Below are 17,535 nucleotides of genomic sequence, written 5' to 3' on the forward strand. Positions count from 1 at the left end.
GATGCCGTCGGTTTTACCGTATCAATCTCATCAAAGTGGATTTGCTGTCAGCAGAAAACAGCGTCTTCTCCACATGAACAACACGAACCAAACTCTTCCAGTCTCAGATACACTACAGTGTTTGAGGGTCAAAGTAGACGTTGTTCACGGCAGCCAATGAAGAACATAGACTGGCATTATGCAAATCTGTTACAAACCTACGCAGATTCAGCAGGAAGTGAGACTGGAGTTACTGACGACTCGTTTCAGTTCAGAATCACTTCTTTCTTTCAGGAGACAAAAACCCAATTTATCTGCACTTTGATCTGTGAAACTTTGTAGATCTTTTACATTCACAAACAGCTCTATTACACACTCCATGAAAGGGAAATTTCGAAAATGCATAATAGGGGCGCTTTAAATCACTGAAATACACACAAAGAAAATTATTTATTTGTTATGATTGTATTGTAAGTGGTCTCAGTCCACATTTCTGCAGATTACTGTGTGTCTGCACTGTTTAGACAACAAACTCAATGAAAGGTGATGCAGGTTTTATCAGTAAAGGAGTCGAGGGCTTCAGCATGACAATCCAAGTTCTCTCTGTTGGCTCGAATTGCATGGAAACGCTGATAATATCCATGTCTTTCAGCAAACTCAGCAACACTATCAGGCGATACCGTCTCTGTGAGCTCCTGTTTACACCTGCTATTAAAGGGGTGGTTGATTATGACTGAACTTTTTCAACTTTAGCTAGTGTGTAATGTTGCTGTTTGAGCATAAACAACATCTGCAAAGTTACAATGCTCAAAGTTCAAAGCAAAGGGAGATATTTTCTTTTACAGAAAACGCTTTATAAGGACTACAACAAACGGCTGGTAAGGACTACAATGAGCTTATTCAGGGTTAGAGACATCACTAACCGTAAAATTTAAATAAACCCCGCCCCACAGAACGCGATTTATAGATTATAATTACAGAATAGGCTTATCAATGACTAGAAGATAGTTAACTCCACATCAGCTTCATAAATTCATCAACTAATCATTCAGAAATGTCCTGTTGCTTCTACAGTACATGTTGTCACTTCCTCTTGAGTCTCTCCATTATTGGCCGACTCCGGTTTGAACATAAAAGGCTAAAAGTTTTTGAAATTTACACACACACACACACACACACACACACACACACACACACACACACACACACACACACACACACACACACACACACACACACACAAGCTCTTGAAGCTCCGCCCTCTGTGCCGGGAGTAGCAGCTCATTTGCATTTAAAGGGACACACAAAAACAGAGCGTTTTTGCTCACCCTCAAAAAGTGAAAGTTTTAACATGCTATAAAAAATATATTCATATTTTTGAGCTGAAACTTCACATACACACTCTTTTGTCATGAAAACAACAGACTTATTTTACATCTTGTGAAAAGGAGCATTATAGGACCCCTTTAAGATGCGTTTTGGTCGATCGGATCACAAGTGGACAACACTAAAAATGCAGGTGTAAACAGGGTCTAAAACATTTTGAGCTCGGTCACTTTCAACGACTTCCAGAGGTAGTCGAAAACGCATCCGACCAGATTACTCTCATATTGTAGAGGCTCATGTAGTCAAATGTGTTTGAACAGCAGAAAAAGACTGTCTTCTCTCCGCCTATTGACTGAATGCGTGAACATTATGGGAAGCGCGCTAGCCAGACAGGATTTAAACTTTGTTGAACTTCTTTTCAGAAGTGGCTGAAAGTGGACAAAGAGATGCATTAAATCACCAGGTGTAAACAGGAATCTGTCTCCCTCGTCTACTTGTGATCAATCATCTTTATACCAGGAGTAAACTGGTTCTGACATAATCAGAAAGAAGCAAATCATCACTCAATAGAAGCATCACGTAATGCAACATCTGCTCAAGACTATTACATTTCTGATGTTTTATTATTATTTAATGAATTAGTAATAGATTCATATATGGCTACATACACTATATTTGTGCAAAGGTTGCTTCAGTGTCTATCCAAACATACAAATATGTATGTGTACACATTACATACAAGTATAAATGGCCTAGTTTTTCCAGCAGGTGATGAACAGAATAAATCTAGCGTGCATCACTTGTGTTTTATGTTCCTGATGAACTTCACTAAGTCTTGAATTTATCATCTTTTCTTTGAACTTTATTTCTCAGTACATCTTTTCCTCTCTTATGTATATAATTAAATAAAGTGCTCCTCATGTCATAATGAATGCACTGGCACAAAAAAAGGATGTTGTTTTTAAAGCAAAATGCAAAATCGCTCATACATTTGTCATGCATATTTTGGATCCAAACACACACATAATGGTTTGCAGACTGAGGGCAGAGATGAATGGCTCTTTCATTTCTTCTGCGTGGTTGTACTGTATGTGTGGATGGATTGAACTGCATGATTGAGTCACTAAAAACTACAAAAGGCGTTCATGAAACTCTTGATGTTCTGAATTCCAATATGGAGTGAAAGCAAATAGTGCATAAACAGACTTTAAGTGAACTGATTTTATAAAGGAATGAAGAAGAAAACTCAGTTGTGTGGATGTATTTGAATACAGCAAACATTAAACAGAACTTCTTTTCTCTCTTTTTTACCAAGAAAAAAAAGACATTGGTAAGACAACAGTATTTGTTCTGACTCTTTTTTTTAGTCAAATGCTGACACAGTGGATTTTACAGGCTTTCTGCATGTTGTTAGATTTTATAACATCTCACCAACATTCGACTTGAAGCGTTGCTGAGAAATTTAACAGGTTGGGTCAATTCAGGTTTGCTTCCAAAACCTAACGCTTGGACGCTTCTGAACATTAGATATGGGATTGAGGCATTAAAACCTCATTTGATTTCCTAATCCTTAAATAACAAATTGTTATTAGGTCTGAAATATTTCCAGGACTGTAATAGTTATAATAGTGCAACAGCGTATATTTAACAAACATACTCTGCGAAATGCAGCAGCAATCAAGTTATTCTCTTTTTTGTAATTGCAATTAACTGTCACATTCATTTACATCAATATTGTGTTAATAGTAATAAACATAATTTTTCCGTATTACTTGCAGATCTCTTTGAAGATCTGCAAGACTACTGCAAGACACTTTACAAAATGTAAATGACTGCTGCATAGCACTAAATGCCTCTGCAAAATTACTGTATGTAACATTGCATGTTTGAAATATTAATACTGTCATTAATTTATTATTACTCATAATCACTCTCTCTCTGTGTGTGTGTGTGTATCCTGTTGTAATAAAACCTGGCATAAGATTGTTTTAGGGGTAAGGTTTAGATCAGGGTTATCTATAGCGCTTGTCCTCTGTAGGGTCTCGGGGTGTTGGAGTCTCTCCCAGCATTATTATTTGCATGTCTTTGCATTTTCCCAGTGAACTCACACACACACACACACACACACATAGGCTTTTCCCTGCCCTGGCATGTCACCATTTTGAAAATAACACCCTTAAATATTTCAGAACACATAATGCTCATGCCTGTGGACTGAGCCGATTCCTGTTTTCACATTCGCAGGAGATACACATAACAAAGGCCACAGTGTTTGGAGAGACTAAAAGCTCATTTAATCCTGTAACAAGCTGTGCTCGAGTCAAACCAGCACCTGTGTGAAACTACATACTAAACATGCACTAATGCACACGACCTGTTCTGCTGTCTGCATATGACCACACCGAGCACCAATACTGATGGATATTAATACACTGAAAAAAAAGGATATGATCAATAAGTCATGACAACAAATGTTTTTCTATTACTTTAACTCATAAAAATAATTTAACCTTTTTTTGTTGTTGTTATACAATATTTAATTAAATTAAATTAAATTTTTAAATGAGCTGAAATGACTTGTACAGCCAATTTGATTATACTATTTTTTTTTAAGTTGAATTAGGGGATTTTTTTAGTGTACTGTAGCTACTGTGATAAAAATATATGATCAGTATGTCATGGCAACTTGTGTTTTTACATTACTGTAACTTATCGAAATAATTTAAGCAATTTCAAGTTATGCAAGATTAAACGATCAGCTTAATATAATGTAAGTTTAAATGACATGTACAACCATGTTGATTATAGTTAATAATTTAAGTTGTAATATATGAAAAACATTTTTACAGATGAGAAAGAGGAAATAAATAAATAAATAAATAAATAAATAAAGTGGTCTGTCAGACCTAATCTGGCGCACACATATTTAAATCTATTATTTAACCCATATATAAAGCCATCACTGATCATTATTGATAAATATGTCGACATGTTTGAATGATTTAGTGGTAAGTCCTGACTCAAGAAGATCGAAACATCTGAATGTATCACTCTGTGGCTATTATTAAATAAAAGCATTTTCTTTCTTTTTTTGTGAGACATTTGCATACATTTGCATATGCAGATCTCTTTTCTATGGACTTCATTGTTTGGTTGACAATCCATCTCAAGTGGTCTAAGTTTTGATTTTTGTGATTATCTTAAGGTATTTGTACAGCAAAACCACCTTTTTATAAAAAAATGCATTTGTACTTTGCTTGGTTTAACCACAGCGGCCATCTTTGTGTGATGGCACACAACAAACTTTGGGCTATACAGATGTTTACAGAAACCTCAATATCGTAGCTCAGGATTAAAATTAAAAAGAAAATTTTAAAATAGTGGTTTAATAATACCAATACATAAACGGTAATCCTTAAATTGAATTTAATTTGGCCTAATTTAAAAATGGCCGAGCAACTTTACCATTTTTGGAGCACTTGAAATGCAATGACCCCGGAAGAAAAAGGTGAAAACAGACATTGTAGCATTAAAAGACATTTTGTTCTAAATTAGCATCCTAAAACTAGGTTATATATGTGGTAAAGTCAGACATGCAATTTTGGTATCTTTGGCAAAATGTGCTGATCGAATGAGGATTGACTATATCAGAGAATGTAAACCATGGTTTCAGTTTCTCATTTAAAAGTATCAGTTTAAGAACAGCTTTGCTCAAAGCTTAACCAGCATCTCCTGCACACATGGACCAACACGTCCTGATGGGATGAAGGCAGACTGGTAAAACAGGAGCTGTCTTTCTTAGAAGCAAGTTGTTAAACTTGGATTGCCCCTTTCATTCAACTGCATGCATACAAAGCTTTCTTCTTTATAGTACCTCATAAACTGACCCTTTTTATTTTGCCTTTTCAGGATGAAGCTGAACCAACATTTGGCCACCCCCTCCCAAGCCACCTTCACATTTATTACACCCCACACAACCGAAAGACTAAGACAACTGGTCACTGACCAGAACCCAACATCGACCAGAGAATCATCCAATCCAGACAAGACCTGACCTTCAGACATGAACTTCAGCCTGACAAAACATCACAATTTGTTTTAAAAAAGATACCGAACTGTGTTCAAAGAGTATGATGAAGAATCTCCATGCATCCATGTTAGTTCAGCAGTGTTAGCAAACCATACTTTGTTGAAGTAAATCACTTTGCATTTAGTAACACAGCTTGGTCTTGAAGTGTTTGCTGATGTGAAGGTCTACAAAACATCGAGCCATAACCAACAGTCAAAAGAGGAAACTAAACTTGCATCTAATGTATCAACTGAAGCATGCAGACGAGAACTATGAGTTATTAACAAACTTTCTACAACAACATATCTTAAGTGTTTACACAAACATTTTGGCCGATACCGATAACCGATAATTTGTTATTTTTGAAAGCCGATAACCGATATATTGGTCGATAAACCTTAATCCAAGTTTTTATAAAATTTTTGAGAGCCTGATTACAAAAACAAGTCTCACCATTAAAAGCCATGTCCTAAGCACACAATTATAATATTCTCATTATAATTGTATGTAGCCGATATGACAGACTTGTGCTGTGCATGTTGCATTTGACTGTATTTTCCTTTTTTGAAGTGATTCCAATCATATTTCAAGCAATTCAAAACCCTCATGTTGAACATTGCGCATCTGAAGTGTCTCAGCTGAAGGAAATAATCCATTATCTATCGGCTTTAATATATCGGCCAGATTTTCTTATTTGGCCGATAACGATAACATTAAAAATGAACATATATCAGCCGATATTGATATGGTGGCCAATATATTGTGCATCGCTACTAAGGGTAATGAACTAGCAAAAGCGAACAAGTTCAAGTTTAGATGGAGAGGTAGGACTCAGCTGTTGCTCCTCTGAGGGTGAGAAGACACTTCAGACTATTGTAAACGGTTCATTGTGAGGTGGGCCTTGTTGTGGGGTGCGATGTTCTTTCAAGCCGTCAGTCTGGCTATAAAATGGCATTACGGCATAGAGGCAAATTCCAGCAGGACCGTGTGAAATCCACTCACGCGCACATACAATAAGACACAGACGCAGACACATGGGCTGTGATTCATATAAATACGACTCTTGTTTCTGTATTTTTCTTTCTAGTTCCCTGAGTGTGCTTTAAACTTGATGACAGACATTGCAAGAGTCAATGAGTTATTTCTTCATTGAAATATGTAATGAATTCCAAATGACTGGACAAAGATGGAGACAACATGAAGGACACTGAATATTTTTCATGTAGGTGCACTAAGATAATCACAACTCTTGCTCACTGTCATATTTCAGTTCAGCTATTTACTTTCAACTAAATAACTTGGATCTCATTATGTGACATTTAAATAACCTTATAAATGTGGAGCATTTCCATATTGAATGACCTTGCCAAAGGATTTTCCTGTGAAAGGCAAATGTTAAGCAGAAAACCCCTAATCCTCCCATTCTCTCCTGGTTTCTGTTCCATCGGGCTCCCTAATCCTTTAATTGAGTTCATTGTATTCATAATTAAATAATTAAAGACATCCATTAAAGTCAAAATGATGCTGAGAGACTCTGAACACACACACACACACACACACACACACACACACACACACACGAGAGATTACTTGACTTGAAGCCTGTATATAAATAATGCATTATAAAAGTGTTTTAATGAATTAATTATACTTTGTAATGCACCTTATAAGGCAATGCATGATATCATGAATAACTGTAGCCACAGTTATAATACATTATAATATTTACTGATTCTCTGTTACACCTTTAGAAAGTATAATGCACTAAAATACGACAAACAAATTTTAGATGTAACAAGAATCTGCAAATATACTGCATTTTAACTTGCAATTATTTGTGAAAAGATATAATACCTTACATTATTTCCGTGCATTATTTAAACTAGAGTGTGTGCATTATTCATATTTGTATATATTTTATTTTATCACCATATACCATAAATACATATTTTCTTTAATAATCAGGATAATATTTTGTGTGTCATAGTTTTACCACCGTTTTCTGCGTACAATTAAAGGTTATACTGCGTTTAAAAGCCCTGGGCCTGCATTTATATGTTAATTTTTGACTGTTTCAACCAAATATGAGCATGAAACTCCAATTTGCAGTCATCGCAATGAATATTAATAACGTCACTTTATAGGACAACGACTGTTTATAATTGTTGCCATTATCATCACTAATTACTAAGCATCTATCACAATGACAGTATTCAGAAATATTATTATTATGCAAAAGGATCAGCATTTTAGCATCATCATCATCATCAGTAAATTTGTTCTGACGACTAGGCAAAAGGTCTAGCCTTTAGAAAGTTAACAAAAGTACCATTTAAGCCAGTTAGCGCATGACAAGATGCTGAGCACACACACCACACTCACTCAGACTCCAAGAATAACTAATGCTCATGCTGGAGAGGACACAGAGATATGAACACGTGCAGCTGGGGAGAGTAGAGACTCCTCACACTTACACTGCAGGCTCGTGGTGTTGCTCCATGAGAAGGACTCGAGTGCAGGGAAGAAGGAGCTGGCTTTCCTGAGCATGCATGAACTCTGAGCGCTCACGTCGAACAGGGGTCTGGCCCCGACCCCGAGAGCCTCCACACAGTCAAACATCACGTCCAGTCTTCAACACAAACGCTGAGTCTCAAGCTGTCGGTGAACTGCAGATCCAGCAGACGATGACCCACTCAAACACAGTCCTCCAGTCAGTCTGACACGGCTGCCAAAGCTATCAATCACAATAGAAAGTCTCAAGGACTTGAGACTTCTGTTTCAGGTGTAGCTGTCACTCTAGCCGACTGGTTTTCTCTCAGTAACTGGAACTGTTGTGTTCTGTTCCCTCTGTCGAGTCAAGCGGCTCCAGTGCTGGTCTACAGTGATCATCACCTCTCTGCTGTCTGAGTTCATGAGCTTTATCAACCTGTCAGGACTCTTGAGTGTCAGCTAACACACTGAGTCTCCACAACCTTCACTCGCCTCGGCTTTAGCTCAGCCCACAACGAGGGAGAGGGAGAGGAATGACAGAGCGAGGGAGTGAGGGAGTGAAGGAGGGAGGGAAAGAGGGAGGGAGGCGGGTGCTTTTGTGGTTGGCTGAAAGACGAAAACTTTCCCTTCCATTTTCTGCTAGAGCAATCTGTCAGCCTGCATCATATTTTATACCTTTGCAAATGAAAACAAACAACATGACCTCCTCTCACTCCCTCTATCTATCAATCTTCTTGCACTGTTCCTTTGAAATATATCGCCTTCTTTTTCTCTAGACGCACTCGCTCATGCGAAAGTGTTGATACTCACAGGGCTGTGCAACTGAATTGAAGAATGCCTTTTAAATTACACTTCCTGAATACGAGTTGACATGCAGGAATGTGATTCTAATTAGAATACAATAAGTTAAAGTCCCCCTGTGGTGAAAATCAAGCTTTTAATGTTGTTTATGTGTCTATGTGGTGTTTTTAATATGCTTTAAGACAAACCATGTGTAAATTCATAAGTCGACAGCATTGCTGAGTATTTCCTCCTTAAAACTGCAGTGAACCAAAGACAGTCTCAAAAACACGCTTTGAAATCGCTGGTGTTTCTGACGTCACAAACTACCTTGTAACCAATCAGATCAACGTGTGATCGTCAACCAGTGGATCTCTGAGCTGAGTGAGTGAGTGGAGGCGGGGAGAATTTGCATATTCATAGAACCGCGCATACTAAATGAGGCAAGGGTGTCGAATTACATTCAAGCTATTTTAAGGCATGAAGAATTTCTTTCAAGGAAAAAAACTATTAAATATGTCATTTTGGTGATCAAAGATGAGTTTTAAGGGATCAACTTATTGGCTACAGGAGGACTTTAAATGAAATCTAACCCTAATTTTTAAGTTTGTCAAAAAGACTTATGAAAGTTTTGAATTTTTTTTTTTAAATATTAAAGTTGTATGGTTTTTTTATCTTACGGAAATCGATAAACAACTTTGAATTACTGTAATAAGGAGACACTTCTTCAATTCTGACTTTTATCAAAAAAGTTCAAAAATCATATATACAGAACATTTTAAACAAAAGACACTTAATGAAGAAAAAACATTTAAGATTCTCTTGCATTTACAGTATATGTTAGTATATGTAAATATATGTGTGACATACTGCTGAAATTCATGTTAATTCAGTTCAACTTTTCACTCAGATTGTTCACTCAAGTATAATATAATTTGTAATGAAACAATTTGTATTTAACTAAGAAAACACAAAAAGTATTTTCACTAGTGGTCTTGGACCTTTGGGCCAATGATTTTAAAGGGATACTTCACCTCTGGGAAGATGAATGTGTATTTAAAATAGGTCATTTAAGTAGAAGAAATGTGGAGAAATTTTTGAATTTGGAGCTTTCTAGACTGAGAAAAGCCAGAAAATGTATTTTTGGCTTATGTGGATGAAAGACAACAACTCCCAGAATGCACTTGCTTCGCTGCCTTAGGAGGCCACGCCTACCGGTTAGAGAGCACAGTTGAAAACAACAAGGCTAGCCTAAGTAAGTGATGAGTTTGCCAGGGATTTAGAGACCCAAAATGTCCGGGATTCGGCTTTTGCGTTCTACAGTCGCCATTCATCATGTTTACTGTGGCGAGCAGGACGAGGCTGACGGCCGCGGGAGAACGGCGCGAGGCCGGTGGCTTCATTACTGAGACGCGCCGGGTCTCGCATATCTCACGAAGGAGCGGGAATTTTCTTAGCAATGTTAAAACGCACATCAACCAACCAATCACTTGTTTAGCGTTCATGTAAACACTACAGTCAGATTCACCGATCGGAATTAATTCAGTTAGATTGAAACGAGAGGTGTGCATGTAAACAATGAATGGCGACCGCAGAACGCAAAAGCCGAATCCCGGACATTTTTAACAGTCTCGCCCGCCGGACAAGTCCGGGAAAAGGAAGATGGTAACCCCTACTTACTCAGCTTTCTCCTATTATTCAGCTTTCTCCACAGAACAAGAGCATGCTAGCTTAGCTTCCAAAGAAAGACGGCTGATACTGTGTACATTCTGTGAGTGAGATCCCACCCTCTATGGGCGGGCTGAAAACATGCGGAACAACGCCATCTACTGGCTGTAGTCTTTAGCCTCTGGACAGAAAATCCTCCGATGACGCAAAATGACGATTTTTGCGTCATCGGAGGATTTTTTCCAGACAAAAAATACATAAATCTCTCCTCTCAGGGGGATATGAGGGGGGAAAGCATGGTAATTCGAAAAATACTACAGGTTTTCTACTAATACAAAGCTTAATGCTAAATCCTGAAGTAACCCTTTAAATGATTTTAACTTACGGAACAGAAATTAATAATATGTCTTGATGTTATCCTAATCTTATATTGTAGTTGTTTTTTTTCCAATTCAAAAATTTGATCTCTAAACAAATAAACACAACGATTTTATTAATAATGGGTCTCAATATATAGCCTAGAAATCTAGACGCACCCTAGCGGCAGCAAAATTTATTTTGCAGCCAGGGTAGTCTAGCAACTCTCCATTGACTTTTGGAGCTGTAAAAACCTAAATTGGGTCAGGCCAATCACATCGTGTATAGAGTAGGCGGGGCGGGCTTAACATAATGACGACAGAGTTGCGACGGTTCCCTGCTACTTGAATACAAAGAAGAGCTGCTGCTGGCGAACAGTCTTTCGAATCGGCTTTGGCCGCGACTCTGGAGGACTTGGAGTTAAGTTTTTCTTTGAGAAAAGAGCAAAGAACGGGACTTAAGTCATTCTTAAAACAGCAAGATGTGTTCGTAGTTTTGCCGGCCAGATTCAAAAGTTGAATCTATCAACTAACGTTAGCTCCGCTGTTGGGAAAACGCTCTGGTTGGTTGATGCGCTGTCCTATTGCATGCAGAGTGAATTTGAAAGACAGCCGTTTATCCCGCCCCTCGGATTGAGCCGTGGTGAGTTGCCAGACCTAACATCTTGATGTAGGTCTGGCTTGCCAGGCTACTCAATATAGGCATAAATACAATACATTACATAGATAAAAGATGTTACATTACATGATGTGCTGTGATAGCCTTTTGCTTAACAGTCAGCTATAACAATTAAAATATTCATATAGCTAAAAAAAAAAAGCATTAACATGAGGAATATTTCCATCTACAGTATTTCAGATCGCATTCCTCCCTCTTCTGCTGTTCACTTCCTGTCCTTTCTCAATAAAAGTGCATCAATAAAAGGCCATAGATTAACTGAAAGTTTCCATCCAGTTCTACAGAGAAGAAATGTGTTTTGGTTTGACTGTGAAGGGTTATGGATGTACAGTGTAACTATTTGAAGACTTTCGCCACATTAAAGAGACTCATAGCCAGTCAAAAGCTCTTCAAGCCTGTCTTTCAGCGATGTTTTCATCATCATCATCATCATTGCCCCAAACCCTCACCTCACCTCACCTCACCTCTCCTCCATGGGTTTACTACATCATCTTTATTTTTCTCTCATTTCATCAAGTGCACCACAACTTAATGCTGTCCAGATCTGCGGTAACTCTTCCAATCCGTCGCTACTGAAATATGCCGAAATCGACGTCAACTGTCCCTGTTGACTCTGTATTGCATTTCTTAATTCTTCTAAACTTGACTTGACCCAGCCAAAGTCTGCATCAAATGTTCTTACTTTGACATGTTTTTCATAGTGTTGTGCATTATTTAGAAAGCAGTGCTAAAGGATGAAAAAAACGTTTCACATATTTACAGAGGAAACTGTGAGTTAATGATGACAGAGATGTTTTTGTGTTGTTTTTATGTAATGTCCAGACATTGCAGCTTGTCATTTTTCTAAGTAAAACAACATGTAATCTATTTATATTAAGACTAATTGTTAGTCTTTTGAAATAAGCGATTTCCCCTGTTTGTTGCATTTCTGCAGCATAGCACTTTGAATCAAATGTAATCGCTGACTCATGAGTCTCATTATAATCACATTTCCTCCAGAGGAGTGTGAGAGAAGAAGAGTGGCATGAAATTCAGACAAACCCACAGCCTATATGATTCACCTTCCATGCTTTTCCCTTTTCCTCCCCTCATTCACGAGGACTGAACTCTTAAAGCCAGCCCCAGTGGGGTGCTAACATTCCCCCAAAACTTCTGCCCTCCCTCCCTCTCTCTCTCTCTCTCTGGTTCACTCACTCTCTCTGGCGCCTGGTTCTCTATGCTTGCCTCACTCAACTCTTTGGGCCCTATCATACATCCGGTGCAATGCAGTGCCAGGCGTGACAAAAGTGAGTTTTGCTGTTTCAGCCTGACGCAGTTTTCATTTTCACGTCCTGCGCCACATTGTTTAAATAGCAAATGAATTTGCGCCCATTTGTGCGCCCATGGGCTGCTGGTCTGAAAACGAGGTGTGTTCTGGCGCATTGTTGGAGCGTTGCTATTTTGAGGAATCAGAAATAGACTGCGCCATTTACCAACTGAAATCTGGTCTAAAGTCAAGGGCACAGTATTTTTTTTGTTATTTAAAGAGCGCATTAGTGTAATGTGCACCTATAGGTGCGTACACTCTGCTTATTACACACACAGGGATGCGCAGCAGCACACAAATTTGGCAAATATTAAAAATAAAAGGATTACAATGTAAAAGATTATTATTGTGTACATAAAGATATGGTGGAATCCGGCTTGTCCCGTAGATGGTCTGCTTGTGCTTTAACCTCACACACACACACACACACACACACACACACACACACACACACAGCTTTAACCTTGTGCATGAGCAGATCCATTTCCTCGCAGATCCGTTTCCTCGCTAGAGAAGCGTTCAGTTTTTCTGCTTGCTAATTCCGTCATGTAAATAGTGAATCCGCCTTGGCGCAAGTGCAACTGGCTTTTTAAAGGGAATGGGAGAAGAGACTCTGATTGGTTTATTTTATGTTACGCCCAAAACACACCCATTACTCATTAAGAGAATATGGACAACACTTTTTGACCATGCGCCGGGAGCGACGACCATTTTTCCCGTCGTCCAAATGGCGACGACCATTTGATCATTTTATTTGGACTCACACTAAGTGCTCTTACACCGTGTGCTTTAGACCATGCGCTCAGATCCTTAAAATAGGGCCCTTTGTCTGTTTTTTCATTGTGCCACTTGTTTATTCCCCTAATTTTCCTAATACCCAATTGGTTACCCTTTATTTCGATGGTCCAATTTAGGCATTCTACTAACTTTGCACATGTATGTCAACTAAGGGTACGTTTACACGACAACAATGTACTAAAAATGGAAACGTTTTTCCTTCGCATTTTGAAAAGACAAACACACACAAAAAAAAATCCCATTGAGATGGAATCCCGAAAACGACTAAAAACGCTGTATTATGCATGCCAGGCCAGAAGTCAGCAATGCCAATTTGTAAAGAAACATTCTTCTACAGAGTGGTGAATAGAAACAATCAAGATGGTGAAAGCATGTTGTGTTCATTTTCATGTTGTGAAAGTGTTAATAAACACTTTTTGTTGTGGTTGTCAAGTACTCGTACATGACTATAGACACACATGTGCATGATGTTGCCGTTTACACAAATTTGCATATACACAGTTAACGCGGAGGCGATAATTGTATGGTTTTCAAAAACGTGCACTTTGAAACTCGTTTTCAAAAGTTTGCATTCTCAGGCTCCCAAAATCCGTCGTGTAAATGAACGGCATAAATGAAATGCATAAAAGGTTTTCAGTTTATAGTTGAAAACGGTGCAGTGTAAACGGCCCCTCACTCTCATTAAAGTATTAGTAGACTTTTAGGTTAGGGTTTGGGTCAGAATAAGTTGACATGTAGTTGCAAAGTTACTTATAATCAGTAGAATGTGTGCTGGGATCATCAAAATAAAAGTATTATCAGATATTAAACAGACAGTTGACATGTAGTTGCAAAGTTACTTATAGTTAGTAGAATGGACCATTGAAAAAATGTCACCATTAAATCCTCTTTTTATATTCATTATTTTATTCATGACTTTTACATGTAAGAGAATGTGTTTGTGGAGTTTTTTGCAGGGTTACTCTTCGCTGTAGTTTCACAGGTATTTTTTTTTATTGTTAGTTCATCTTAACATATAATTAATGAATAAAATTCTTCCAAGACATTTGAGGGGGAAAAAGTGTCTCTTAGGTTACTAACCAGAGTTATTTTATATTTGGGAAATGCAGCATAAATACAGTATGTTCTACCTAAGAGAATTACAAAAAAAAAAATTTTATATCGAAACACTACATTGTAGAAAAATGTAACGTTCAAAACTTTTTTCTTTTTTCCACATTCTTGTTTTGTCAATATCTGTTCATGTTTATATAGTCTACAGATGTCTTACATACATTTGGCAATGCAGAGACGACAAAAAAAAAAAAAAAAAAAACCTTTCAGCCAATATACAATGTGTACACAATACACAATACAGGATATGTGCTTTTCCTGTCATTTTTGTACCAAAAAAAATTTTTTTTAATGCATTTTCACTAAAATGGAACAAAAACACCCATGCTTTTCTTTCTCCTGCCTTCCCATTCTGTAGACATCTGTTAATCCGCACATACGTTACCCCCTATTTCACCCCATACCTTTGCTCTCTCTGCCTCAACATTTTCACCTGTCTTTCAACACGTCCCCCTCCTTCTCTTGCTTTTCTCATTCTCTTGTTCTCTCTCTCTCTCTCTCTCTCTCTTTCTCTCTCTCTCTCTCTCTCTCTCTCTCTCTCTCTCTCTCTCTCTCTCTCTCACACACTCACACACACACACACACACACACACACACACACACACACACACACACACACACACACACACACACACACACTCCTCAGTGACACACAGCAGGGAGCAGCACTGCACAGTCTCAGCCAGTTCTGTTCTCTCCACACCTTGAGGCAATTACACCCCCTTCAAACACACACACACACACACACACTCGCGGGCCAAGGCTTGAGGACTGCAGAAAGGAAAGGGGAATGCAGACAGGAAAAGGTGCCCCATTCTGTCTCTTTCTCTCTGTCTCTTTCTCAGGCCTTCCTGCTTTTCGTCGATCTGCCAATCATTCCTGTCCATCTGTGCCTCTGCTCCCTTTCTATCTTTTTATTTTTTGTATATTGTCTCTGTCTTTGTCCATTGGCGTCAGTGGCTCATCTGCAGGATCTTGCAGAATCAAACTTATGTTTTTTTTTACTGCCGAACACTAGCGTCATGGGATGCCCAGACAGACCGAACAAACCCTGCTCTGTTCAAACGACTCGCTCTTCTTCCAGCGAGGAACATAAACCTGGACCTCATCATTTGTGGCTGGAGCTACGCAGCGTTTGGGTTTGGATTTCTGACTGCATGTGTGCTGGATTTGCTTGTATTGGAATGTGTGGTTCCTTGGGGGTCTGTAGTGTGTGTGTGTCTGTGTGTGTGTGTGTGTGTGTGTGTGTGTGTGTGTGTGTGTGTGTGTGTGTGTGTGTGTGTGTGTGTGTGTGTGTGTGTGTGTGTGTGTGTGTGTGTGTGTGTGTGTGTGTGCCGGTCATGAATTGTAATCTGACCCTCAAGGGGGAAAACAGTCTTCTCTGCATTATAGGGCACTTATGTACACATACAAACATTTGCAAATGTGCAATTAACTACATTTCCATTGCTAATAAATCTGCAAAAGTTCATTCAAAGGAGAAGTCGGCTATGTAGAAGTTGACGTCTACTGACGACGCGCAAATGAAAGAACACAGATGCAGCCGAATCATTTCCATAAAGATAAACACAATCTACCAAGCGCAGATTAGCGTAGTCCTCTGATAATCATGTGCGGGGGATCTACTAACAGGCACAAAATGGGTTAAGAGATGCTTTTTTTGTGCCAAACACCAGAAAATTAATGCAAACCTTAGTAAATCACCTCGCATGATTCATTTAAGTACTCTCTTCCAATAAATTTTGCACCTGAAAGGGAAACTCCTACAAATGCATAAGCCGCAAAAATAACTGTCCAAGCCTTTTCATTGCTAATTTTTCACTGCGTGTCTTCAGTAAATCCCGACAGTAGTTTTAAACGCAGAAAGAGGGTTTGCACTGATGCAAGCTGTTAGTAAATCAAATAAAAAAAATAAAACAATTTACTGGAGTAAGTAGATTTACTAACAATTTCTGAGTGGAAATTGTTTCTACACCTAATTTGGTCCCACTTTATATTAAGTATCTTTCACTACCATGTACCTACATAAAAAGTAACAATAATTGTTACGCACAATACACTTATTGTGTTGATGTATTGCAGAGCACTTGTGCTGCTACTGATGTGGATATGGGTAAGGTTAGGACAGGTTTGGTGGTATAGGTAGGGTTAAGGGTTGGTTAAGGGTCAACGGTAATTATAGATGTAATTACAGACATTATTTACAGATGTAATTACATGCACATGTTTTTTTTAAATATAAGTTCAATGTTAAAACCAAGCGGCAACCTTCCTGTCTCTCTCTCGAATCCAACAAGAAAATGACTTAAACTGCAATTCATCGACTGGCCACAAGAGACAGGCTGCAAAAGAGAGTCAATCCCATAGACCCCTATGTTAAAATGCCCAACTTTACAGCAGAAAAAAATATGTTTACAGCCTGGTGTAAAAAGTGGTTTTGGACTATATTGCTAATTTTGCCATTCATGACAACTGTGAGGGGGTGAATTTTTTTATAACTCATCCATTTAAATTATGTTAAGTCTTAAAGTTCTGCATAATTAGGGGCGTGGCCACTTGAGTGACAGATGGATTGCCACTGATGTCACTACTAGCCGTTTGTCTGCTGTCTGTTAGCGTCACGTCACCTCAGCTAATCCGCCTCGCTGCCCATTTTCATTTATCCGGGAGTAACGCGCTGCCAAAATGGCGACCTACGGGTGACGTTACTGACACTACGTCCATATTTTTTTACAGACTAAGGTAAAAACACAACTACACAATAAGTGCATTGTATCAAGTAATTCATTTAATTATTATTACATAGTTATAAACAGTTAGTTACATAGTTATATTTTTAAACAATGTTGAAATGTTCCTTTTTAGGTGAACTATTCCTGTAACTGGACAAGCAGAAAGATTCATGCACAGCTCGACAAACGCTACCGGCATAAAAGCGTTCGACTCGCTACTTTTTTAATGCCAGTAAGTC

At 38.4% G+C, this 17,535-nt stretch overlaps 1 protein-coding gene across 2 annotated transcripts in view; it reads right to left on the reverse strand.

Moving 5' to 3' along the window:
- LOC308686361 (retinoic acid receptor gamma-A-like) overlaps nt 1-17,535 on the reverse strand; it is a 42,656-nt gene that overhangs the window by 14,471 nt on the left and 10,650 nt on the right. Inside the window, exon 1 of one of the 2 annotated variants that reach the window (XM_081394772.1) lies at nt 7,849-8,279. The exons of the other annotated variant lie outside the window; for it this stretch is intronic. Coding sequence (XP_081250898.1) covers nt 7,849-7,993 — 145 coding nt within the window. The 5' untranslated portion in view covers nt 7,994-8,279. Of the gene's footprint in view, nt 1-7,848; nt 8,280-17,535 lie in introns of those variants that run through there. 2 annotated transcript variants of the gene reach the window in all.

Source organism: Scardinius erythrophthalmus (genome assembly GCF_964197995.2).
Source record: "Scardinius erythrophthalmus genome assembly, contig: HAP1_SCAFFOLD_212, whole genome shotgun sequence".
NCBI lineage: Eukaryota > Metazoa > Chordata > Actinopteri > Cypriniformes > Leuciscidae > Scardinius > Scardinius erythrophthalmus.